This window comes from Pavona decussata, unplaced genomic scaffold (genome assembly GCF_977016875.1).
Source record: "Pavona decussata unplaced genomic scaffold, jaPavDecu1.1 SCAFFOLD_344, whole genome shotgun sequence".
NCBI classification, from domain to species: Eukaryota; Metazoa; Cnidaria; class Anthozoa; order Scleractinia; family Agariciidae; genus Pavona; species Pavona decussata.
This window is the reverse complement of record NW_028145729.1, coordinates 224890-251870: the sequence shown is the minus strand read 5'-3', so window position 1 is coordinate 251870 and position 26981 is coordinate 224890. Positions and strand designations below refer to the sequence as shown.

Here is a 26981-nt window from a genome sequence, read left to right as displayed (position 1 = left end):
ATGATTTATTCAAAAGGGTTTCATAAAGAAATTTTGAAGGTTTCGTTAATATATCTGTCTTTAATCCATGGACAACAATTGATTGCAGCTGAAAATTCGCCCTCTCGGGGAAGCATTTCTTACTCTAGAGTAGGGCGCTTGGACGGCTTTCTGGCCACGTTAGGAGGAAATTTAAGCAAACTAGTTCTCAACACTTCAAATGCACAGAGCGAGTGAGGCTCAATGAAGGTAATTTTGAAGTTTCCTATTGATCAGCGTATAATGTATAGTCTACCATTATACAGGAAATTTTAAATTTTGGCATTGCCTCCGGATTATAATGAGTTTTCAGTGGGCTGTCTTTAGAACTATAAAGGAACATGTTTTGTGGTTAAAATTTCAAGTGCCGATTTCGAAACTCTGTCTACATCGGCGACTTAACGTGAAGGTTCCTCAAGGGATTAAGAGCTAAGAGATTAGCTCTTATTTTACATTTAAAAACAGCAATAGAGTCGTTCAGCTTCAAGGGATTTACGTAAGCCATTACATAAAGCTGTGATTCCATTCCAAGATGTGATTACGTGTGGGAATATAGCGTATTATGCCAATATTTCCAGGTATGATCATGCATGAAGTTGCCTGATATATACATAATGCTTGTGTTCGTTACCATATCAGTCCAGACAATATTTTACTTGCTTTCTTGGACACATTTTGTTCAAGCCTATTACTGTACTTGTTAGTTGAGGTGACATTGAAGGCCTTGAATTAGGGTGTCTAAATAAAGGCTTTGAAACCTTTGTAGTTATGAAGTCTGGATTTCTCAGTAACCTTAAGCACTATGGATGCCTTTTAAGGCTTCGTTGCCTGGTAGGTGCATTACAATAGATCATTTATAGGCAAGAACATCGTGCTCATCCTTCAGGTTGAGGGTTCCAAGTGGGACCAACAAGAAATAGTGTAGATGCCCACTGGGGTATATTAACAGGTTCAACTTTACAAGGAAAACGGTCTAGCTTACTCATTGCATTTTGTATAAAAATATCTTGAAGTCGCCCAAAATCTCCTTAAGTCGCTTAACATAATTTCACAGCGAGTTTTGCTTCCACAAGAACAGTCTAGCTTACTCACTGCACCTTGTATAAAAATCTCCTTAAGTCGCCCAAAATCCCCTTAAGTCGCTTAACATAATTTCACAGCGAGTTTTGCTTCCATGAAAAACAGTCTAGCTTATTCACTGCACCTTGTATAAAAATATCCTTTAGTTGACCAAAATCGCCTTAACTCGCTTAAAATAACTTCACAGCGAGTTTTTCTTAAGTCGCCATAAGTCGCCCAAAGTTGCGGCGACTTAAGGTAGGTCTGATTTCTAAAGCTGATGTTTTATGTCGGGAATCTGAGCTGCGATGACAGAGGATTCAGTCGTGGTTGTCAGTTTGCTGGCGCCCTTATCCCTCAGAAATGTTAACTATTCTTTGGTTTGCATTAGCTGTTTTTTAAGCTTTATCATTTTTCATTTCGAGACTCGCAATAAATTTGGAATACATAGTTGCAAGCGAAGTACATAACTTGGGATCTGTAATTGGCTAACCGTATTTTGGAAGCCAGTCAAAAGGCTTGTTTTCAGTTCGTGAGAAGTTGTAGTCTCTAATTTATAAAGTTTTAAGATGGTTTTTATAATATCAAATATCATTTTAAGTTTGGCAGTCCAAAAGCAAAGCAGTTTTGATTTATGCACGAAGGAAGTTGTCTATGTACTTGGTATAGTTTAATATATCAAATTCGATTAATCTTATCGTGAAGACGATGAATGAATTAAATTTTATGAATTTAGTACTGTGTTTAGACATTTGGGGAATTTCGGTACTTACGAGATTGGATATGCCACTAACCACCGTCTGGTTTACTCAGTTGGGAGAGCACCCGACTACCGTGTGGGAGGTTGCGGGTTCAATCAAACCCCGGCTGGATCAACACTCAGGGTCTTTAATGTTCTTACGAGTAAACTGTAGATGTAACTAGAACAGTAACTTCATATTGTAGAATACAGGAGAAGATTGGATTTCCTTTCTATCATTCTACATGGCAGGCTACGGTTACCCGAATTTCACAGGTAAGTCTCTATTTCGACGAATAATTAAGTTAAAAGACACATTTTTACGGTAGAATGTTTAGTAATTAGAACCTCCTTCCAAGCGCTCAAACTGTAAGGTTGCTTTTAAAATATTAAATTAGGTTAGGCAATACACAAACACATTTCGGTCTCGTTTGGATGTCTAGTAATTGATTCTTCACTGTTCACACAGTTTGCTGAAGAAAAGCAGACGACGTCGGTTTTGAAACATTATGTGTGTATGTGAGATAAATCCTTCCAGTAACTGACACGAAATATTATATGGGCCCAACTTAGAGACGAATAAACTAAGATGAGTTACGCTTTCGTGAGAGTGTTTTTGTATGCCTTCTTATAACTACCCGCTCAAGAACGGCTACGAAAAGTCTTGGCAGGAGTCCAAGACGTTACATTCTCACGTAAAGTGAAAGAAGAAATGTTGAGAGGACCAGATGCAAATAAAGTTGTAAAAAACATTCATCACACATCAACAGGTGATTCGATACTAAGTAGTTGTTTCTTCAACACTTCATTTGGGTAGTATTTATCAGGTGACACGCTGATGACAATGTGATTGTGATTTTAACGGCTTGACTCAAACAGTTATTTTACGTAGGATTCTAGTCAAATCGTGTACGTATTTGTTGTGGGTGTTTGGGTGTTGACACACTCACGAGAACGTGACTTCAGCTGTAAACGTTGTGTAAAATGTGTTTTTAATGAAATCTTGTCCAAGCTTCCCTAAGTCTGCAGTTTCTAGACGACACTAGTTGAAGGAGGATAAAACTTGAGCCAATCAAGATCTTGTTGCTGTCTGTGCCCTCAGTAGTTATTTGTTACAAAAATATTTGTTAAAAAATTAAGAAGGTAAATAAATATCACCTGTCCATATTTTTAATTAAAAAATGCAGAGAACTTCAATACCTCCGAAATAGCCCATTTCAACTGTCAAACGCTATAAATTAAGAGTTCAAAGAGCACGACTGTACAATTCCCTAAGTATAATTGATTCTATAGAAAAACGGCTCGAAATGCTAAAGGACGGGCGCGTAACTACCAAGAACTTAAATGGGATAATAAATGGGGAGACAAATGCGAGACAAGAAAGATGTAGTGTGATCAGTGTCTGGTTGGTGGAGAACAACAGGTCTTTATCGGGTATATCATGTTACTATGAAATAGCGTGTCTTCAAAGATAAGTCCTCTCTTTGCTATTAACCTCCCTGTGGTAAAAGTTAATAACCAAGCTTCTAGCTGCCTTAAAGATCACACCGCCGTGAAGATCAAAGTTCCCAGGCAAGTGGTTTCAGTGTTTTCTTTTCGCAAACCGCTTAGTTTTGAGCATTCTAGAGGCGTTTGGTTTGCACAAGATTAGTAGTTCCTTTTTAGATTTGCTGTCATGTCTTTACGTCGTGTTCTCTTTTCTTGGGCATTCTTTTGTTCGAAATTTAAGTTCATTTCTTGCTAGTTCACGTGTTTGTGCTAGTGACTTTGGGCTGAGCGATTCAGCTGGTATTTCTCTTTTTGGGGTCGGCGGGTATACTGTTGATAAAGTCATCCAATTCGACCTCGATGTTGTGCGAAACTCAAAGCCTGACATTGTCATCCTCGAACTAACCACGAACGACCTTACCTCCTTGCCCCCTGTATCCGTCAGTGGTTCTGCGCTGGAGGAACTCGTTCAATCGTTGCATTGCGAGTTTGATGTTCGGGTTATTGGGGTTTTTTAGGTTATAAAGCGTATTACCCCCTCTCAAGACTGCCAGATTTGAACTCTTGGGTGCTCAAGCTGCATCTTTATTTACAAGTAATTCTCGAGCTCTTGCCATTCTCGGCACATTGGAAATTGGGAACCGAGCAGAAACATGTATCTCAGGGACGTCGTTCATTATTTGAACACCCTGGGTTTGATAAAATGTTATAGGAGCTATAGAGAGGGGGCTGTGTTAAAATCTCCTTGTCTTATTCACGACGCTTAACCAGCGTCACTTCATTTCGAGAGCTATTATTACCAGCTTTATTTCAGTTATGAACGTTTTATTTTTGTTGGTGGAATGCTGGGCTACTAAGGTGTGGCTCAGTGTTTCCCTATAAGGCCGGATGCATATGGTGGCTTAATCTTGGGCGTTATTGTGGCGGCTATTTTTGAAGACGTCCACCGCACATTCTTTTGTCAGGGCTATTTGTCCCTTGACTTTTGTTTATCAGCCGGGACACTATGACGTATCAGTGTAATTAGTGCGTGTTCCTGGCAGTGTGTGCAATGCGCTCAGACCGAACAAAGGAACGAATGTGTCCAGTTCTTATTGCCATGGAATGATATGACCGTGCCCTTGTTTTGTTCTGTTCTTCGTAAACACAAAATTTACAGACACTTTTTACGTCTAATTTTTAACTCGTGAATGCGCGCATGCGCAATGAACGAGTTATCGCAATGTGGGGTAAATATCACTCGGTCGGTCGTATCAAAAGGGCTGTAAACTTTATTGCTTGAGACAGCAGGTTTTAAAACCGAACACGGTGCACCTTGTGTTTTCAAACCGAGCTCCCTGCCGTTACGTAGAGGAGGTTATAAATTTGTAATCTCATTAGTTGAGTTTCCTTTCGAGACGTAACATTAAGTCTTTTTTTGTCGACTACTGCAGTAAAATTTAAAGTACACTGGGTATGTCGAGAGCTATCATTAGCACCGCAAAGAAGAATGTCCTGTTATTTGAAATCTCAAGAGCCATTTTCGAAACGTTGACGACATCGCAGAATGAAACTGAGGAGCCCTCGATGGCCTCAAAATAGAACGCGAACTTCCCCTGTATATTGTATTCAGTATAGAGTGCTTTCACATGACGTCACGGCAGCCATGTTGGTGTCCCGAACTAAACCTCTGGGAATTGAACGCTATTTTTATGCAAATACTTCCTTTTGTTTCAGTATAGCAATATGGCCGGTAGTCACGTGAATGAAAACGCTCTATTGCTTATGGCCGGCCACTTGTATTATTTCGATTTCATTGGGCGACAGAAAACTGACTTAACCTATATAAATGAAAATAGTAAACATGAAGTTATTTCATTCCATATTCAATCTTTTGAAGCGGCGAGGTGAGTTTCCTTTGTTTCTGTGTATCATATTAGCAGTGAAAGTGTTATTTAGAAACAAAAGAAATGAACATATATTAAGTCTAGCGCTATTCTTTTGTTCATTTCATTAAGAATGCATTAATTTCAACCATATTTAGCTCAAGCCGTTTTAATGTTCAGAAAGGAGATCAGCCAATCGATTGAATACTACGCATTTAGTTCACTGGGTATCTCTGGCTGAAATTCTGTGTATTGTTTTACTTTAGGATTCAGCACTTTCTTTCTAAAATTGGTGAATATTTTGCTTTAGGTTGAGGCTAACCCTGTATAAATGTGGAATGACAAAGTAATTTCTCATGAGATTCCCAGGGTAGATGGAAAGGCGATACTCAGGGAAATAATCATTGAACTATTCAAAACTCATTCAGTTTTGGAAAGATTAAGGCCCCCTTGCGCTCAACACGAACACAGGAACGGGCGTGGGATGATATAACCGTTTCTGTTCTGTTCTGTTCTTCGTGTGACAAAAATTTACAGATACCTTTGAGTCTAATTTTCTTATGAGACAGCAGGTTTTAACACCGATCATGTCGCCACCTTGCGTTTTCAAACCGACGTCGCCGCCGTTACGCAGAGAAGGTTATAAATTTGTAATCTCATTACTTGAGTTTCCTTTCGGCTATCCTCCTTTCGAGGCGTAACATAAAGTCTTTTAGTCCACCACTGGAATATTTTGCTTCGAATATTTCCGCCACTAAAAATAGCGAGTTTTGCCGGTTTCTGGGTTTACTTGCAATTGCGAAAATCTAACTTTTGGTTGTTTGCGAATCGTTTGAACTTCAATTTGTAGATTAGCTCTTTCAAGTTAATTTAGGATGCCCAGTTCTACATGTTTGCATGCTAATCTAAATCCACTGAAAATAAATCTTACACGTTCACGCGGTAAAATAAAGAATTTCTGTTTCATTCCCCTTACTTAGTCCGAACTTGACGGTAAATCCCTGTATTATAAATTCTTTATTGGCTAAGCTGGTTCGCTCAATTTAGTCAAATTTATATTACTTCCTTCATATTCAGATTAAGCTTACCTTCAATTATCCACCTGCACCAGTGATCCTGAACTGAATGGAATCGACGACAGTGTGGAAGGTGTTGTATATCCTGGCGGTTTTGTTGTACACATCTTGCCTTGATGTTACCTCAGAGAGACAAGGTAATTTTTATTCAATGCCACAGTGGCGCAATTGAAAGTAAATGATCACACAAGATAATCAGAATTGGTTTCGAAACTTGCCTTTCGTTTATTGCCTTTTGATAGTGCCCAATACGCTCGTATTTACTTTAATAAAGTGCTGATATTAGTATTACATCATCCCCGAAACAGCTAAAAGAAAATTTCTGTAAACTATTTGAAGGATCTTTTGAATGCCCGGAACTTATATGGACTCTGAAAATCCAAGGAATCTGGCGCGTTTACCATTTACACAAAAATCCGGTTGGAATGGAACGCTTCATATGGTACGGTTTTTCCAGTTTAAGCGGTTTGGCTGGCCCGATTCGCCTGCGGCTCACGAAAAAACAATGAAACAAAATGGCGGCACAGTTGTTGAGTACGATTCCGCTAAAATTCTATACCTCCAAGAATTTGGCCCCACAAAACTAAGAATAGTTAAAATTGATTATTTACTTACCTCTGTAATTATGATTCATCAGTAGTTGTGAAAAATATTGCTTCACAAAGAGTGCATCGCCATTCCGTAGTCGCCATCTTGAATTACAACTGAAAAGCGCACGAAAATGGACCGGGTCGAGAATGATTTTGACAAATGGTACGGTATTTTCCAGTCATTTCGGATGGAATGGGAAAAGAGGAATACATCTGAGCACTTCCATCTTTTCCGGAAACGTTCCAGTGAAATGGCCTGAACCATTTGAACTTCCAACCGAAAATTCCGGTTTTTGTTGTCAAATGGTAAACGGCCCTGGTTTGAAAGCTTTTAGTATCTATGCGTGATTTTCTAACATTGACCGATATTTCTAAGTCGCGATGCAGGCATTGGTATAAGAGTTCTTATATAGCGTTTCAGCAGACCGATCAGTGGGAACTCTAGACTTGCCTCAATTCGTCTTTTTCTGCACCGAAAAAAGAGTGAAGAAGCTGCGAGGAGACGACTTGTCCCGCCTGCATGGATTCGAATTTACTTTGAATTGTGTTGGCGGGAAAATATGGCTATGACTTCATGGAAACGTCGCACGTAAAATAAACAGTTCTCAAATGACTGGACTGGCTGGATAATTCCATGATGAATGGAGATGACCTGACCCCAACTAAAGTTGTTTCTCGGGTCAATCTCTCCCCATATTCGATGGAAGCAGTCTGTATACCGTGTGTTAAAGCTATTCAACCCCTAATTATAGTCGTAAGCGTTTACTGGCTCCAATGATAATAATTTGCAGATTCTCGTTAGCGGGAAGCTAGACATGGGCAACTGTGTGGCTAAGATTATTTGTAGAAACTGTGCCCAAACAAATAAAAACGTAGTTAAAAAGATCCTAGAAATAAGGCAGCAGTTTTCGTCGTCAAAAGAGAGGATAGCACCGGACCGTGATACTGTCAACTCGGTGACAAGACAAAGGTAAAGACTGGCGCGAACAAGTCGTTCGTGGTAAACGAAAAGCTTTATCCAGTGAAAGCAGCGCTACACCTACCGACCAACCCGTTCCATATGTCACATCAACAGATGTGTCTGCCGTTCATGTTAATGTTTCGAACACTGAAAATAGCTTGGTGTTTTTTCACGTTTGCTTAGATGGACAACCTTTAAGTTTTCTGTGCCTGCACTCCCCCAATACGACCTTCAGATAATCTGCCGAAGACGTTGGCTGTATATTTGTTTTTACGACGATGTGATCAAGCTCGTTTTGTGTTCTTCCGTTATAGATGGTGGTTGGTCCTCGTGGTCATCATTTTCTCCTTGCACGTTGTCCTGCGCCGGAGGGAGACAAGTACGTTCTCGTACGTGCAGTAACCCATTCCCCCTGCATGGTGGCCGGGTATGCCCGGGAAGGCATATTGAAAGCCGGTCGTGTAACACTCAACAATGCCCAGGTACGCCTACTTTCAACGAACAACATTTTTTGTGACGTCATCCATAGAGCTGATCGGAAAAATCCACCCGCTGTCAGTTTCTGCTCCAAGCCCTCAGCAAATTTCGCTTCCCTTCTTTTGCTTTCATCACGATCTCATGATAACTGGCTATGGCAGGGCGGATAATAAGATTTCCCGAAGAAAATCCCTCTCTGTAAATAAAAGCCCTGCAAAGTCCTTAGATGGAATCGGCCCAGGGCCCGGTTGTTAAAAAGCCAATTAACACAAATCCCCAATTAAAGGTTAACCGAATGTTTTCTGAAAAGCAGCTTTTAAAATAAAGGTAAAGAAAAGTGCAAATCAAAACTGAAGGCGAAAAATATATTGGAAAAATGCGTTAATTAAACTGGAATCAAACTTACATTAACCCAGGATTTGAACAACGGGGAGCAGGCCTTTTGCCCGGTGTTTTCCAGTATTACTTACACTTGTAACGTTAAATTGCCCCTAACCCTTCAATTTGTTTTCTTTTGCTAGATTTCCATATCTGTGAAGAACTGATTTTCGAAAAAAATTTTTAGAAAAATTGAATCCTTTTCTTTTTACGAGCGCTAAAAGTTACTGATTTTTTTAAATTTTTGCGCGCTTTACGCCCCGCTAGACAAATGTTTGTCTCGTGGGCTCATTAGGAACAAGCCAAAGAGAAGCGTCCGATATTTGACACTTTCTTAGCTATGACGTAAGAAAAGGACACCAGAAGGATTAAGAAGGAATTTTAAGCACGCTGATTCCTTTCTCTCCATTTCGAGAGTTGCTGTATCCAAAAACCACACATTTTTCAACCATTATCTCTGTTTACAATTGAAGCATTACCGCGAATCTTCGGATATTTTAGCACGATGTCCTTTTCTTACGTCACGCTCCATGTTTGGCCGAGTGGGGGACTAATGCGAACGATAGGTGAAAATATCGACAAGACTGCATTCACTTCTAGCGCTCGTAAAAAAAAAGGATTCAATATTTCTCAAAAATTTTTTCGAAAATGAGTTCTTGAAAGATATGGAAATCTACCAAAAGAAAACAAATTGAAGGGTTAGGGGCACTTTAAAGAAATGTATTACTTAATAGAAGATTCTCTGTGTTTCTCTAGTTAACGGTCAATGGACAAATTGGTCTTCATGGAGTCAATGTAGCAGAACTTGTGGTGGTGGAACACGATCACGCACGCGCAGCTGCACCAACCCCCCACCGTCCAACGGTGGTGCCCAGTGTCGTGGACCTGGATCCCAGACTGAGATCTGTGGTATTTCCTGTGGAATAAAAGGTTTGTTGAAGTACCTACCTAACGCTAAATTTGGGTAATTCAAATAAGCCATAGCTTTTTGTCATTGTCATATGACTTCACATTTGACCGAATTGAGTTTTAATAAGAATTAAGGTCAGGGGAAACTTTGTGATGTCTATCATACAGTTTATTCATCTCATTAGCGTGTCTCTGCCAAGGCCCGTTTAAATTGTTTCAACATTTGACCAACATTTATCCAACACAAGTTGAACGGATGTTGGGCAAATGTTGGACAAATGTTGAATGGAGTGTTCAAACGGCTTCAACGCCATTCAACATTTTGGAGAGCAAAGGAAAACATTAATCGATGTTGAATGAAAGTTTAAAACATTTGAAATTTTAATAATCTGTTCATGTTGTCATTCAGCAGCATGGTTAAAAATATATAAAACTGTTCAATTGAAATTGAAATTTTATTTAACAAGCGTTCAACATTTTTTATACTTTCAACAATATTGAACGACTTGTTCAAACGCCTCCGACATTTGGTTCAACAAAGTGTTGAACGCATATTGAGGCAAATATTGAAACCGTTCAATAAGGTGGTTCAAACTTTACCACCATAAAGGTGACCTTTTCAGCAGTACTTTTCTATTTGGTATACCGTGCAGAGTATTTCCCCGGTTTTTATCTGAGCCTGAACCATTCAAGTCACAATGTTGCAGTAGTACTTTTCAGCTGTGCAGTTGGGTATACTGTGCAGAGCATTTTCTTGGCTTTAGTCTGAGGATGAACCATTAAAGCCACTATGTGTCAGCATTACTTGATGTCTTTTTTCAGTATTCGACAAAATAAAGGAATAGACTTTCGTGGGCGGTGAGGGGGTTACAAACTGAGTCACTTTTGAGCCAACCAAGTGACTCATCATGATAAGATTGTTGTCAGGTGGTGCACTTTTTCGCTTAGATAAACAATCTTTAATTATTCTGTTGGTGCACTCCCCCAATGCAACCTTTGCTTCACTTGAATTGGGACAAAAAAAAAAGAGTCCGCTCAAGAGAGGTGTCCGCTTCTGGGAGGTTAAAAATGTAGTGTTTGTATGTAATTTGTATGTTTGTATGTAATTAAAAACATGACCAAGTGTTCGCTTACGAGAGGTCTCCGCCTACGAGAGGGGTCCGTTAGCGGAGGTTCGACTGTATCTGTTTTTACGACGATGTGACCAAACTTATTTTGTGTTCTTTCGTTATAGTGGATGGTGGTTGGTCCACGTGGTCATCATTTTCTCCCTGCACGTTGTCCTGCGCTGGAGGGACACAAGTACGTTCTCGCACGTGCAGTAATCCATTCCCCCTGCATGGTGGCCGGGTATGCCCGGGAAGGCATATTGAAAAGCGGTCGTGTAACACTCAACAATGCCCAGGTACGTCTACTTTCAACGAAAAACACTTTTTAACGTCATTTATAGAGCTGATCGGAAAAATCCACCCACTGTTATTCTGATTAAATGGGCCTTTAACCCGCATAATGTGGTTCAAACTTTAGACAAGACACCATTCAAAGGTGACCTTTTCGGCAGTACTCTCTCTGTCGTGAGTCATCATGATAAGATTGTTGTCAGGTGATGCTTAGCTCTATTTTCGATATTCCTGACTTCAATTAGCTAGCAAGACAAATAAATTTCAACAAGCTCAAAATGAGGTTCACAGCAACTCAGAAATTCTTTCTTCTACCTACCTTACTTTCGTTAGTTGATGGTGGTTGGTCCTCGTGGTCATCATTCTCGTTATGCACTTTGTCCTGCGGTAGTGGGACACAAGTACGTTCTCGAACGTGCAGTAAACCATTTCCCCTGCATGGTGGTCGCAATTGCCCAGGAAAGAACTCTGAAAAGCGGTCGTGTAACACTCATCAGTGCCCAGGTACATCTATTAGCATCAGAAAACATTTATTTTAAATAAATTATTAGTTTGTATCAAAATTAGCCAATAGATTAGCCAGTCATGAAGATAGCAACGAATATTTAACAAATCGACGGCAGTTTTCTATGGTCTATACTCTTATAGACCATTAAATGACGTCAAAAATGTTCAAAACTCAAGTGGAACCACGAGCCGCAGGCGAGTGGTTTCACTGCCAAGTTTTGGACATTTTATGGCGTCATTTTATGGTCTATAAGAGTATAGACCATAGAAAACCGCCGTCGATTTGTTTTTTACAATAACATGGAAAAAGGACGAGCGGAATTTGCTATTTTTTTCGTTGAGAAAGTGCGCGCTACATCTGACGTCATTTTTATTGTCTGTACTCTTATAGACAATAGCTACGAGCCAATCAGCGCGCAGGAATTTGGACAGTTATTGTAAAACTGGTTTTATCAATTAAATTGATAACAATTAAGAAAAATAAATAAATAAATGACTATATTTAAGAGTCGAAGTAATTAGCACTGCAGTGCTAACTGGGGACACTATAAATTAGTGAAACAATTATACAAACTGATCCCAACTGGTGGGAGGCAAACCAGTTGGCTATTTACAAAGCGTGGCCTTGGTTTTAAAAACGGGACAACCGTGAAACGAATCCAAGTGGTCAGAGCGCGACTTGAACCCGGGGCCTCTAGATTACAAGTCCGGCCGACCTAACGACTACGCCACGCCGCCTCCCTAACACAAGGTAAGATAAGATAAGGTAGTGCCCGTGCTCTCCAAACTTCCCGCGTGCATCCATAACTCGGTGGTATACAAACGCTAAACACTTGAACCAGTTCTTAATTCTACGACGATGTGATCAAACTCTTTTTGTATTCTTCCATAACAGTTGATGGTGGTTGGTCCTCGTGGGGACCATTTTCTCCTTGCCATGAAGGGATACAAATCCGTTATCGTGCGTGCACTAATCCGTTACCCAAGCATGGTGGTCGGATGTGCCAGGGAAGTAATTCAGAAGAGCGGACGTGTACTGACATTGAACAGTGACCAGGTACATCTATTCACAACAGAAAATAATTTATTATAATTAATAGGTTCGTATCACAATTTGCCAATTGATTAGTCAAGTTATTAAGCCAGTCACAAATATTTGTTCTTACCACTAAGTTGATAAGGTAATTTGTTCACTGCGAAGAACGAGAGATGACAAGAAGCTGTCACTGAAACCAAAGAAGTTGTTCCTCAAGCCAGTTAGCTCTGCTGCCCTTCTTCATTTGCTAAAAATCTGTCTGTTAGAGGCTGGCGTGCAGCATCTACATCTGCAGCAGCCAGAGAAGGCATTTCTATCCCAGAAATAATTCATTTAGCGGATTGGACAACCTAGACCACCTTTAAGATGTTCTCTTTTCGCCCAGTATGGAATGCTAGTTTGGCCGCTCTGTTTCAGCGCTGCAGTTGAGAAGGAACCGTAAGGCTTTAAACATACATTGTTATATCGAGACGACTATTATGATGTACAATTTAAGATTATACAAGAGCTGCTTCCCGCCTGCAGTATAAGCATAATTGTATGAAATAATTTGAGGCATGATAAAACGCTGTACCCCCACTTCTTTATGGATAGTAATAGTTAATATTCATTTATTTTTCAGGTTGGTAGCCACCAATTCCTTCGCTCCACAAAAAGGCGAGGTTATTCGAGCCGGGGCGCCTTCGGATACGGCCAAGGGTGGCCTCGTTTTGGTTTTATTGGCGGTTGTTGTTTGTAATTTTACTGTTGTTTGTTTTTTTTAATCTTTAAATAGCTGCCATGTGTGAAGAAAATAAAGGACATTTACATCGTTATATCTCGCCCCCTATATATTATTTCACACAATTGTACAGTTTTGACCAAAATATACAGAGAATTAAATGCTCGTGGCATAGGGCATTCGCAAGGGAAAAGTTGACTGTAATTTAAAGAGGTGAATTAACAATTTCCCAAGGATTTGACACTGCTACATATCAAACTTGTAGGAATTCCAGAGATTTAGAGATACTTTGTTCTCGACCAAAGGCTTCTGGGTTCGAACCGTGAAAAATCTTACGTAGCTCTTGTTTTTTGCTCCCGTGAATAAATTAAAGTCCCAAAGAGATGCTGTTTACTAGGCTGTACATAGTACCTCTAACATTTTGAGTTTGTGGATGAAATCGTAACGTGTGACCATTTAAAAATGGAAAAAAGCCACAAAGCAGGGGTCAGATCCACATAGTTCACTTTATCCTAAATTGACACTCAAAATATATAAATCTGTTTCGTCACATATAAATATTACACACTGCACAAACAAAATAGGCTTGGTGACGGGGAAGCCTGAATTTGAAGCCGGGGGCCTGTTATAAGGTCCAGGCTGTCGTAAGCTTAGGATTAATCTCGTACCACGCCCAGGCTCACATTTTCTCATTTCAAAACCTGCAGTGAGATCTTGGTACGAGATGATAAAACAGAGTGACAATAGGAAAAATAAACGATACGAACTAGTTACAAAGAAGGACAATATAATCATTGACTACATTAGTTACAAAACATGTTATAAAAAAGGTACAGGAAAAACTAAAACCACAAATACAATAATATAAACAATAGTTACATGATTGCCTACCAACAATAAATTGTACAAAAGCTACCGTAAAAAGGAGAGGAAGAGGTAACATTAACAACTCAAGTATCGAGATAGCAATTCTGATTTGAGCGAAGATTTGAACGTAGCTAGATCATTTAGATTACTTAGACGACAATCCAGAGAATTCCAAAAACGAGGACCGTAACAAGAAATGGAGAATTGTCTCAAAAGTATAAGACATTGATGATATCGAAGATTTTTGGCCATTTCAAGGGTTGCAGGACCAGCCAGTCTTCCTGGTTACACATCAGTTCCTATAATTGCATATTGTTATGCCAACAAAAGGCTATTATAAGTAACAAACAATACTTAGGATACATCTTACCTCAAGAGAGCTTCGTGAATTCGGTCTCAATACTTCACATTCCATTTACATTTATATTTAACATTTTCTGTAATGATATTTGTTACTGTGCAAGGTGGCTCTTAATACTGACTTCCTTTTTTGGCTTATTGTTTTATTACGTGGTGCAAGGTAGTTTTTTAACGTTTGAGCCTGTATGTTTAACCCTAAGTGAAGCTATGAATTAAAACGAAAGCAGTTACTCAGCTACTGTAGTTTCAGTCCCGTTTCGTATACACTCGATTGCAAAAACGTTGACACCTAAAAAGCATAAACCGTGAACGATGAGACCCAGTGGCTTTATGGGTATAAGTGTACTAAATTTATTTGCATAATATTCTATTCTCGTGCAACGGCCGATGACCAAAATTAGTTGCACGTGGTGAATGATGGAAACTGTCCAAGCTTTCCACTTTTGCAAGTGTCCAAGTTGGCCAACAAGGGCCAATTTGAGTTATATACAATCCGCGATTTGCCTAAGTTCAAAACAGGCAATGAACTTAAGCAGTATTTGGTATAAAATTATTCGGAAGAATTAAGTCAGCACTATTTTTTATTGCAAAGAACGAGAATAGTAAATTATTGACTATGGAAACGAGGTTATTGTTTAAACCGGCTACCCACAAATCTGTTGGGTCTCATCGTTCACAGTTTATGCTTTTAAGGTGTCAACGTTTTTGCAATCGAGTGTATACAAGTGTCATGGGGTTTTTGACCTCTTGTTAATAATAGTGAAATTAAGACTCACTTTGCTACAAAAAATTCTAGAACAAGGAGAGGAAAGAAATCAACTCAATTCTTGAGAGGAATAACTCATGATCTGTTCTAGCGTATTTTGGAAACAAAATTACGCGGGCTTAAAAACCGTGAGCCTAACATTTTTCAAGTCAATTCCATTCTGACTTACTCTGTCTCTGTTCAGAGGCACTAGCTGACAGTTTTATTTCACTGGGATGATGACTTTAACTAGACAAATATTGTTTTTGTTTCTGTTGACATACAGACATTTTTGGGTCTTGAAAAGACATCAAATTCGCGTGATACTTCCTTTTTAAGTTTCAAAAGTGACTGTGGTGCTGCGTCGGTGGGGAGTAGAAACAAATGTCTGGTTTTCCTCAGAGCGAATCGAAGGGACACTCAAAAAATCAACACTCGAATCTCTTTACGGTGGCTAATTCACGTTTACTTTTATCAAGTCTGTTGATAGACAAAACATCTGTTTCTTTTATATTGCACAAGGTGGTTATGACTGCCGAGTGACTATTAAAATTTCCTTTAATTTATTTCCAATTTCCTGTGATTTTCTATGCCCCTATTTCTCCAGAAGTAATTTGGGAGTGAACCTACTTACTCTTTTGAGGCCAACTCATGGTGAATACAGGTTGGCTGGGAAATAATGAATTCATCACTGGATAATACTTTAATTCATTTTATTATTCAACACACTGTAATAACACTGCCCAAGTATGGTCATGGTGCATTGAATATTCGTCGTCCGTTAAGCCAACAGATATCCTGCGATATAGGTAATTTCGTGTGTCGGGGAGAAAAATGGCAAAATGAAGATAGTTACCAGCTTTTTCGCAATAAAACTATGCTTTGCTATCAACGTGTTGAATATTTAAGCAATTATCCTGCTCAATCTTGCGGAATTTTCCATGATTTCAGTCAACTCAGCCTACGGCCTCCTCGGCTGAGTACAAGGCGATATTCCGCTCGATTTAACAGGATAATTGTTAAATAACTGTATAATTCACAACATTGTTACGCTGTGGAAAAACTCGTTACCCAAAGCTCACCAAGGACCCATTTCGTTTTTGCCCTGTGCCCACTTCACCGGTAAATGTATAGAGATGCATACATGACCGCAATCAAGCCACCAAGCTCTATAGTTAAGAATGCCGTAGGGATGCATTTTAGGCATTGATATTGCGTTGTCTACATTATGAGTAAATGTTTTAGTACACTGCGTATGCCGAAAGCTATCTTTAGCACCGTAAAGAAGAATGTCCTGTTATTTGAAATCTCAAGAGCCATTTTCGAAACTTTGACGACATCGCAGAATGAAATTGAGGGGCCCTTGATGGCACCAAAATAGAAGGCAAACTTCCCCTGTATATTTTATTTTCAGTATTGCTTGTGGGCCTCTTGAGTTATTTCGATTTCACTGGGCGACAGAAAACTGACTTAACCTATATAAATGAAAATAGCAAACACGAAGTTATTTCATTCCTTATTCAATCTTTTGAAGTGGCAAGGTAAGTTTCTTTTGTTTCTGTGTATCATATTCGCAGTTAAAGTGTTGTTTAGAAACAAAAGAAATGAACATCTATTAAGTCTGTTTAAATGGGGTTGACAGACCTGCTCTACTCCCGCTGTGTGCACATTGTGTTTATAAAAGCCTTTACAGTTTTGCTTTAACAAGCATGTCTTTAAGCGATTTTCCTTTTCTATAAGAGATCAAGGGAGGTTCCTTGTATATCTCTCTTAGTAGCGGCTGGTTTTGTATTAAATGCCATTTGTTCATTAAAATGTTTTTCAAACATGGCAGTGATGGTTGAAATTGTGTCACGAATGGTAGAATTTTCTTGTGCGCTTTCTGTTTTTGTGTAAGAGCGTTCTTTCTTTCTGCGAAGTTAACTTCGGAGAGGATTTTGTCCACCAGGTTACTAGGATAACCTCTCGATATCAGGCGTGTTTTAAAGTTTTTAATGTTTTCCTCAAACACTACTTTAGAAGGGTTTGTCCTCAGAAGTCTAAGAGCTTCTCCTTTAACGAAGCCTTTTTTGGGTGGCAACTGTTATAGTTTGTGTACTGAAATGTTTCAGTAGGTTTGTAATGTGTGCGCACGTCGAGAATCGATTCTTTCTCGAATCTCTCTCCCTTATAGACTGTTGTATCCAAGAATGTTGTTTCTACTTGTGAGATTTCAGCAGTAAACTTTATGGAAGGGTGGGACGAATTTGCTTGCTCAATGAAATATGTTTTTCTTTTTCGTTTGCATCCCACAAGCAGAATACATCGTCAATGAACCTTTTCCACGTTAGTGGTTTCTTAACGCTCTGCCTCAAGATCTCCTTTTCCATAGATGCCATAAAGATGTTGGCAAAAGCTACTGCCATTTTAGTACCCATGGCAGTTCCGTGTGTTTGGAGATCGTTAGATCGTGCCGTTAAATTGGAAGGAGTTCTCCTTCAGTATAAGGCTAAGCATTTCTCTGAGGAAATTTGTAGCTATAGGAGGGTTGTTGGCATGAACGTTCTCGTATGCGTTGCATACTATAGTGGTTCCTTCCTCCTGTGGTATATTCGTGAAAAGGCTAGTGACATCCATTGAGACTAGAAAAGCGTTTCTAGGCACCCTAGTGCTTTCAATAAACTTTATGAAATCTGTCGTATCATTAAGATACGAGTCCTGTATTTGTGCTATTGGCTGAAATGGTTTGTCTACGAATGATGATAGGCGTTTTGTTGGGCCATCACACCCAGATATGATAGGTCTTCCGACTAATGTCGGTTTCTGAATTTTTGTGAGGGTATAAAACACTGGGATTCGAGGCAGATTTGGTGTAAGGTTAAACCATTTAACCGTCATTTCGTCTATGCACCCTGCTTGGGTAAGGGCAGTAATAAGGTGTTTAACTCTCTGGGATGTGTCTCTAACCATTGGTTTGTCTAGTGGCTGATAGTTATTTCTATCGTCCAGTTGTTTCTGTCCCTCATTGATTTTGTTTTCTCTGTTCATAACGACGGTTGTTGTGCCTTAATCGGCTTTTTTGAGAATAGTTTCTTTGTTGTTAATAAGCTCTTTGAGAGCTCGTCGCTCGCCGGGTGGCAGATTATTTTTAGGTTTAACCAGTGGAGTTCCCTGCTAGCAGAGGTCTCTGACGGCGAGAAGGGAGAGAGACCTCTGCCGGCCCCCGACGCGTTCTCTCATGTAGCCGCCGACCAGATTTTTGGTCGAAACTGACCGGTTTCCAAAACCGGCTACAGTTAATACGCAATGCGCATACTCTGTTCAGATTGTGCCCTGGAAATTTCCGAGCCCACAGTTGTTACGGCTTCCGCTGGTTTACACAAGTTTCCCACTTCAGTTATTTTACGTTTACCATCTTCAAAATCCTTAATTTGCTTGATAAATGATTCCACTTTGCGAAAGCATTCCGTACAGAGCGGTGAAGATTCCTTTTGAAAGTTAGCAGTCCTCCTCAACAAACCGCAAACTACAGCTTTTCAATCGCTTGTCTTTAGCGATCGCCAGGTGTTCTGGCCGCTTAACTTGAAATTTACTCGGCACAAAAAGCAGTTTTCATCTTTGCCTACAGCTGCTGGTTTTACTGGTGTCCGTGGAGAATTATGTTCTTTGAATATGCGATGTTGTTGAGGAGTCCGTGGCATTTCCACATATAGCTACGAGTTATTTCACACATCGCCCTACCGCGGCTGCTATTTGCGCGCAAACTGGTTTGCGAAGCTCGTGTTACATGTGGCTAAAATGTAACTCGTTGCTAGGAAACCCTAGCGCATGCGTGACAGAAGATTCGTCGGGGGCCGGCAGAGGTCTCTCTTCCTTCTCGCCGTCAGAGACCTCTGCTAGCAGGGAACCAGTGGAGCTTCTGCAAGCTTTATTTTGACTTCTTCTAAGTAAGTCTCAAGAGCAACTGACCGTTGAATCGGTGGAATCCAACTGGATTTCACGTGAAATGGATGTCGCTCAGTATTTTTGTCATGATATATATATATTGAAGGCGCATCCTTCTGGCAAATTGGTTGAAGTCTGAGTTAGCTGGCGCCTTATCTGGTTTTCTTTCATGACAGGTGTTGGAATGAATTTCAAACCTCTAGAGAGTAAATTGATCTGCTCTGTAGTCAATTGTGTATCTGAGAGGTTTTTGATGTGTTGCTTGCGAAATTCTATAGTCTCTCTAGACTTTTTTGGCTGTAAAGTATTTTTCCGCGTTCTTCGTTTGTAATTTCTAACAGTGAATGTATTTCTTTTTGTCCCTTTCTCCCTTCCCCCTTTTGAGACAGAGAGTACACTGGGATTCACTTTGTTTATTCTTAGAATCATCAATCTTTGACAATAGTTGCGTGAACATGTCAATCTTTGCTTGGATATTCGATGCTAACTTAAGTACATCAGTACTCATGTGTACACTACATCTCTAGGCGCCGATGGCGTCCTGCTTTTTCTAGTTTGAAAAACACTAGTTTTGTTTCTCTCGCGAGACACTTCTTGCTCAACCTTGGTGCGTTTACTTTGTAGTTGTTCAATGCACCTCTGGTTGAATCTCGCTAAAGTGCGAATAAATTCCTGTTTGGCAGTTTTTCTAATCGAGCCTATTTCTTTCTTAAATTGTTCGTCTGGCGTGATATTTGCACGCACGCTATATCCAAGAGTCTTAGGACAGGTTCCGTCCTTGATGTGTGCCCTCAGTTTCTTAATGGCGGTCTCAGATCTTTCGATCTTAGTGTTGAAGGACGAAACTTCCATGGCTCGACGCGGCTTTTTGCCGTCTCAGCTCTGATGCCGGTTTGGCGTGTCTAATTTCCGTTTGTGCTCGTTGGGCTTCCTTGCACCAAGCTGGTTTTCAACTGGGTTCCTCGTAACTCTTTCACGGGTAGGCTGAGGTGCTGGCTTTTCTCTCGCTGGTTGAGCGTCAGGGATCTCAATATCAACTGTGTCTTCGTCGGTCTCGCTAAGGTCAATCTCGTCCCCAATGTCTAGAATGGACTCATTGGGATCGTTTTGGTGTCTGGCTGGTTTGGTCTAAGTTGACCATCTGCTGTAAGGATTTAAAAATTCTCCATAGTTGTACTTGAAGCAAGACTGCAGTTTCGATTGTTGTGGAATCTCGTCAGTTGCTAGAGGTATATCTCATGGATATCTATCTTTAGCACCGCAAAGAAGAATGTCCTGTTATTTGAAATCTCAAGAGCCATTTTCGAAACTTTGACGACATCGCAGAATGAAATTGAGGGGCCCTTGATGGCATCAATATAGAAGGCAAACTTCCCCTGTATATTTTATTTTCAGTATTGCTTGTGGGCCTCTTGAGTTATTTCGATTTCACTGGGCGACAGAAAACTGACTTAACCTATATAAATGAAAATAGCAAACACGAAGTTATTTTTTTCCTTATTCAATCTTTTGAAGTGGCAAGGTAAGTTTCCTTTGTTTCTGTGTATCATATTCGCAGTTAAAGTGTTATTTAGATACAAAAGAAATGAACATCTATTAAGTATAGTGCTATTCTTTTGTTCATTTCAATAAGAACGTTTTAATTTCAACCATATTCAACGCAAGCCGTTTTAATGTTCAGAAAGGAGATCAGCCAATCAATCGAATACTACGCATTCAGTTCACTATTGTATACGCATTGCGTACCCATAGTGTTGTTCGCATGACTGACAAAAGCATGTGCTCGCTCACCATGGAGGACAGTTGAAATACATAGTTGTGTTTTGCCACATGTTTTTGTTTATTGTTTAGTGTTACAATATTTTGGCGACGAGGATGGCCGAGATCACATCGATACCACCGTTCGATCCCTTCGAACAGACTGGCAGTGTGGGTCCCCGCTGGGACAGATGAAAAACACGACTACAATATTACATCGATGCCCGTGGAATCACTGTTGACAATCGCAAACGAGCGTTGCTACTTCACCTTGCCGGGCCGGATGTCCAAGACATCTTTGCTACCTTTTCTGACACAGGGACTAGCTATACGGAGACACTAACCGCGCTGAACACTCACTTCACTCCTCAGAAGAGTTTACAATTCGAACGACACACCTTTCCCCAGGCTCATCAAGTGCCCAGTGAATCGATTTCTCGATACGTAACATGTCTACGTCGACTGGGAGAGCACTGTGACTTCGATAAATACTTGCTCGACGAGGCTATTAAGGATCAGCTAATTGAACATTGTCACTCCAATACACTTCGCCGACGCCGCCTTCGTGAAAAATCCACCGTTTCTCTCAGTTCTTTGTTAGATATTGCTCGCTCCATGGAGTCAGCCAATTTTCAGGCGGCGAATATTGAAAGTGCATCGTCCCAATTCGCTCACCAACTGACAACAACAACCATCAGCGAAGAAGAACAAGCAAATTTTACTTTAGATAAACGACAACAATGTACACATTGCGGTGACCAGCTCGACCACCAGCCACGAACCCCCAGATGCCCTGCTTTTCGTAAGACATGTTCTGAGTGCAGAATCCTACACCATTTTGGACGCGTGTGTATGAAAAGAACCCCAAATCCAGAGGCGCCCAAATGGCAAACAGGCAGGGCTACTTAAGGCCCGGTATGTTAGTTACTCTTCGGATGACGATGAAAGTCACGAAGCATTCCAACTCAACCATAACCAAGAAAAGTCAGATATCACAGTTACCATGGAAGGTACCCCAGTCAAAGTCTGCATTGATTCTGGTGCCACAGCGAACACCATTGACTATGCAACATATGAGGCGATCTGTGCTGCAAAAACGGTACCCTTAAAACCCACAAATGTGAAACTTCGCCCTTATGGAGAAGATAACCCTGCGCCAATTCCCCTTGCCGGATCGTTTTACGGACTGATCAATACTCCATCTGGGCTGACGGATCTAACAAGGTTCCTGGTGCTCAAAGCGAGGAATGCTGATTGTGTCCTTTGCCGTGAAACCTCAACCCGGCCGGGAATGTTGCATATTGCTGCTTCTACCACCACTGAGCATCCACCTGTACATGGTGAATACCAGTCTCTCTTACAGAAGTTCCCAGCGGTGTTTAGTGGCAAGATCGGGAAACTAAAAGATTACCAACTCGAGCTCAACATTGATCCAACTGTACAACCAGTCGTACAAAATTCCCGTCCTACACCCTTACACTACCGTGCCAGGGTGGAAGCCAAGCTGAAACAGCTGGAAGATCAAGATATCATTGAACAGGTCACAGGTCCGACACCATTGTCGTCATTGTCGATAAGCCGAATGGTGACGTAAGACTGTGTGTTAACATGTGTAGGCCCAAAGAGGCTCTTCGCCGTACACACCACCCATACCCAACATCTGAAGAAATTCTACAAGACCTAAACGGCTCCAACTTCTTTTCCAAACTTGATCTCAAAGAATGTTATCACCAAATCGAACTGGCCGAATCATCTCGTCACCTGACAACATTCAAAACACACGTCGGCCCCCGCCGTTACAAACGCCTGCCATATGGAGCATCAGTAGCCTCTGAGATATGCCAACATGTAATTGGGCAGGTCCTCGAAGGATGCCACAATGTGAGGAACATTGCTGACGACATTCTCGTCCATGGTACCACTAAAGAGGAGCATGACAGCTCCCTAAAAAATGTTTTGCTACGTCTCCAAGAGAAAAACCTCACAGTCAACCCAGCCAAGTGTCTATTTGGCGTCACTAAACTGGACTATCATGGATTTCACATTTCAGCACAAGGTGTATCCACCGACAAGGATCGTATACAGGCAATCAAGCAAATGCAACCGCCCAGCAAAGCCACAGAAGCAAGAAGCTTTCTTGGATTAGTAAATACTGTGGCCAAACCTCGCTGCTATGACAGAGCCCTTACGAAGAATCACACACAAGAAACACCCATGGTTGTGGGGCCCGGAGCAATCTGAAGCCTTTTACAAAATGCGTGACCTCATCTCTAGCGACACTGTTCTGGCCCATTTTGACCCCTTCCTCCCCACCCAGGTACGTCATGATGCCTGCAAAATTGGAATTACTGGTGCCTTGACTCAGAAGCACCCTGATGGCTCTATGCGACCTGTTGCATATGGAAGCCGCAGTCTGTCACCCGTTGAGCAGCAATATAGCCAAACTGAAAGAGAAGCCTTATCCAGAATATGGGCATGTGAGAAGTTTCATTTTTACATCCATGGCAGCCAGTTTGACTTAGTGGGCGATCACAAACCTCTGGAAGTTCTCCTCAATGGCCGTGGGAACCCTTCACCAAGAATCGAACGTTGGCGGTTACGGCTTCAGAACTACAGTCCACGCATTGTCTACCAGTCTGGGCCCAGTTGCTCGAAGCATGGTTAGCGCTAACCCGGGTTAAACACCATGACAACCTATAGGTTTTAATACCTCTTAACCAATGGTTAGCGCTAACCATGCTTCGAACAACTCAGCCCTGGTATCCAAAATGCTGTTGAATTTTTGTCGCGCAAACCTGTTACAACCAACAGATCCTGTTGAGGAATACGTTAACTCCATAATAGTTGACTCCCCCCGTTCAGCCATCACTCTTCAAGAGCTTCTTCTCGCTTCCGAAGGTGACCCTACTTTGAACACCATCAAGGAGGCCCTGGACACTGGCAACTGGTCAGCTGCACCAAGGCCCTTTGCAGATGTAAAGGATGAACTTTGCCAAAAACGTGGGTTGATTCTGCGGAACAATAGTATTGTTAACCCCGACGCACTGCGTCCTCGCATTCTTCAGTTAGCACATGAGGGGCATCAAGACATCACTTAAGTTAAACAGCATCTCAGGCAAAGAGTTTGGTGTTCTGGCATAGATATTCAAGCTGAGAGATATGTACGCGAACGCCTTGGTTGCCAAATTGTGGGCCCCACCCCACCCCACCCCCAGAGCCCCTCCGAATGACAGATCCACCTAAACAAGTATGGCACACAGTCCATGTTAACTACTGTGGCCCATTCCCATCAGGAGAGTATCTTTTTGTTGTTGTTGATGAAACATCAAAGTATCCAGAGGTCCACATCACGCGCTCAAGTTCGGCAGCCACAGCCATTACATACCTTACCCAAATGTTCGCAACACACAGCATCCCCGAAGTCATTACATCTGACAATGTCCCTTTCGGGTCAGAGGAGTTTACACCATGGTGTAAGCAATTAGGCATCAAGGATCGTAAAATTACACACCTGTGGTCAGCGGCCAATGCCCAAGTAGAACGGTTCAACAAAACTTTAGAGAAGACCATTCGCATTGCTTTGGTAGAAGGGAGGAACTGGCGTTCTGAACTGTTTGTGTTTTTAATGAATTACCGAAATACTCCCCATTCCTCCACTGGGGTATCGCCTGCATCCCTGTTGATGAATCGTCCTGTTCGTACCAAGATTCCCTGTTTGGATCTCTCTCGCCCCTCTAAGCTCCTCCAAATCACACGCTCCAATGACAATTTGAGAAAGTCAAAGGCAAAGTCATACATGGATAAACGGCACAAAGCAACCCCTTCAGACATTTGCCAGGGAGATCAAGTGCTACTGCTTCAGAAGCGTCAAAACAAGCTAACCACAAGATATGACCCTAGACCCTTTACCTTTGTCAAAAAAAGGAAGTCAGCGTCGAACTTGCGAGAGGAGGGATACGGTTGTTTAGAAACGTATCCATGGTCAAGAAAGTGATTCCCACAGCAACGAACACCGAACCTACCCAAGGAGGGAGCATCCCCAGTCATGGGAACATTACCTTAGAGAACACTGAACACTGAACATCTTGGCAGGCCTTTCCGAGAACGCCGTGTTCCCAGTTATTTTAATGACTTTCATTTGAGCTAGAACGTTTCTTAGAAACTGTGCTTACTCAAATTCATTTGTGAGCCTAGTTGAGTTTAGCCATGCTACTTTTGTTTTCTGTTACCCGTCCATGCCTTCATAGCAAAGGGGGGATATTGTATACGCATTACGTACCTATAGTGTTGTGCGCATGACTGAGAAAGGCGTGTGCTCGCCCACCATGGAGGACAGTTGAAATACATAGTTGTGTTCTGCCACATGTTCTGCCACGTGTTTTTGTTTATTGCTTTAATTGTGTTACAATATCTCTGGTTGAAAATGGAATGACAAAGTAATTTCTAATTTCTCATGAAATTTCCACGGTAGATGGAAAGGCAATTCTCAAGGAAAGAATCATTGAACTATTCAACACTCATTCAGTTTTGTACGGATTGAGGTAACCAATTTATCTGGAATAAATGATAAAAATTAAGCTTCTCCAGCAATATTTGAATTGTTCGTGTGTTATCTTTGGTGTCAAGGAGAATGTTTTGGTCACTTAAGGTTACCCGATACCTTCAGAGGTGTCTCGCATTTAAGCGATGTAGCGCGTCCAGTTTAAACTGTAGATACCTAAACCCCTATATCAAATTAACGCTTATAGAGCTGGCTATCAAACTATACCAAGAATTTTGAAATAAAGTGAATTGTCGAATTTTTCACGACCTCTAATTGCGAGCGTCCGAATCACCTTTTTAAAGCTACAAGTCAAAGTGAATTTTGTTTTTGCCAATTTAATTTGCTCCTCAGTTTCCGGACCCAAAGCGCAAAAAAAAAAACGTGTCTGCGTTTTGCCATATTCAATCGCAGTGAAAAGTTATAGAGCATTTTCAAAATAGGATGAAAAAAAAGTGACGTAATCGTACAAAATCGCTCTCGGAGAAAAAATATTTCGAAAGAAAAAATTCGCGGACACGGTTTTGTTGTTTATATGTTAAACTAGCTACTGTCCAAATTTGAAGGCAAACGAACAAATTCCTTTTGAGTTTTAGCTCTTTGAAGTGGCTCCTCCAAGTGAAAAAAAAAATTGTTTGAGAAACCAGCGCTAAAAATTCGGCAATTCATTTTATTTCAAAATTCTTGGTTTAGTTGGATAGCCAGTTCTATAAGCTTTAATTTGATACAAGGGTTCAAGTATCTACAGTTTAAACCGGATGCGCTACATCGCTTGGACGCGAGACACCTCTGAAGGTACCGGGTAACCTTGAGCATTTTCTAATCATTATTTTATTTCTTTTCTTCCGATTCAAATTAGCTTCAATCATCTACACAGAATGGGATCGATGACAGTCTGGATGGTCCTGTACTCTCTAACGGTTTTGTGCAAATCTTGCCTGCATGTTACCTCACACAGACAAGGTAATTTATTCAATATCTAACTTAGGATACTTTCAAGTGATCCGCGTCAAAGACGAAACTGAAATCTTCCATTGTTTTCATGTGATCAGTGATGTACCATGGCGTAACTTGGTTACTTTTGAGATCGCAATTTTTTTTACTGTATGTAACGACAGTTTCTGGAACTTACTAAACGCGTTCTTAAAATAAATAGGTGTTGTGGTTGATAAGACTGAGGATAAACCCTAAATAGTGATCAATATCATGATTTTATTACCAAGCTGTGCATCATGGTCTTAATAATACTAATACTAATAGCCGAATAATGAAATGAATCACTTTGATTTTCCTCTATTGCTATTTTTTTATACTGTAATTGTGTTATGCTCATCTCGAAACTTTAAAACTATCACTTTTTTGGCCATTTTAATTAATGTGCGCATTTTCTTTTGAAACTGGCCTTTTTTTCCAAGAAATTTAGCATGGGCATCAAAACATCGATAGCGAAATTTAAAATCAATTTAAACCTATCAAGAACTTCCAATTGCAGTGTGAGTGACACTTGTGTTGTAATAATATAACAATGGGTTTAAATTTTCTCCCTCAAACTTTCGTATGGTG

The 26981-nt window shown here is 40.7% G+C and overlaps 1 protein-coding gene across 2 annotated transcripts; it reads left to right on the top strand.

Moving 5' to 3' along the window:
• The first annotated feature begins 1912 nt into the window (after positions 1-1912).
• On the top strand, positions 1913-13318 carry LOC146453208 (coadhesin-like). 2 transcript variants are annotated; one of them, XM_085096882.1, is made up of 8 exons: positions 1917-2092; positions 6247-6382; positions 8111-8278; positions 9408-9581; positions 10795-10965; positions 11294-11464; positions 12363-12524; positions 13126-13318. In XM_085096882.1, the coding sequence occupies exons 2-7, from the start codon at positions 6295-6297 to the stop codon at positions 12518-12520; spliced, it is 930 nt and encodes a 309-aa protein (XP_084953008.1). In that variant the 5' UTR covers positions 1917-2092; positions 6247-6294; the 3' UTR covers positions 12521-12524; positions 13126-13318. The 2 variants fall into 2 exon arrangements, with proteins under 2 accessions (XP_084953009.1, XP_084953008.1); XM_085096883.1 differs by lacking the exon at positions 10795-10965 and having other exon boundaries at positions 1913-2092.
• The last annotated feature ends 13663 nt before the right edge of the window (positions 13319-26981 follow it).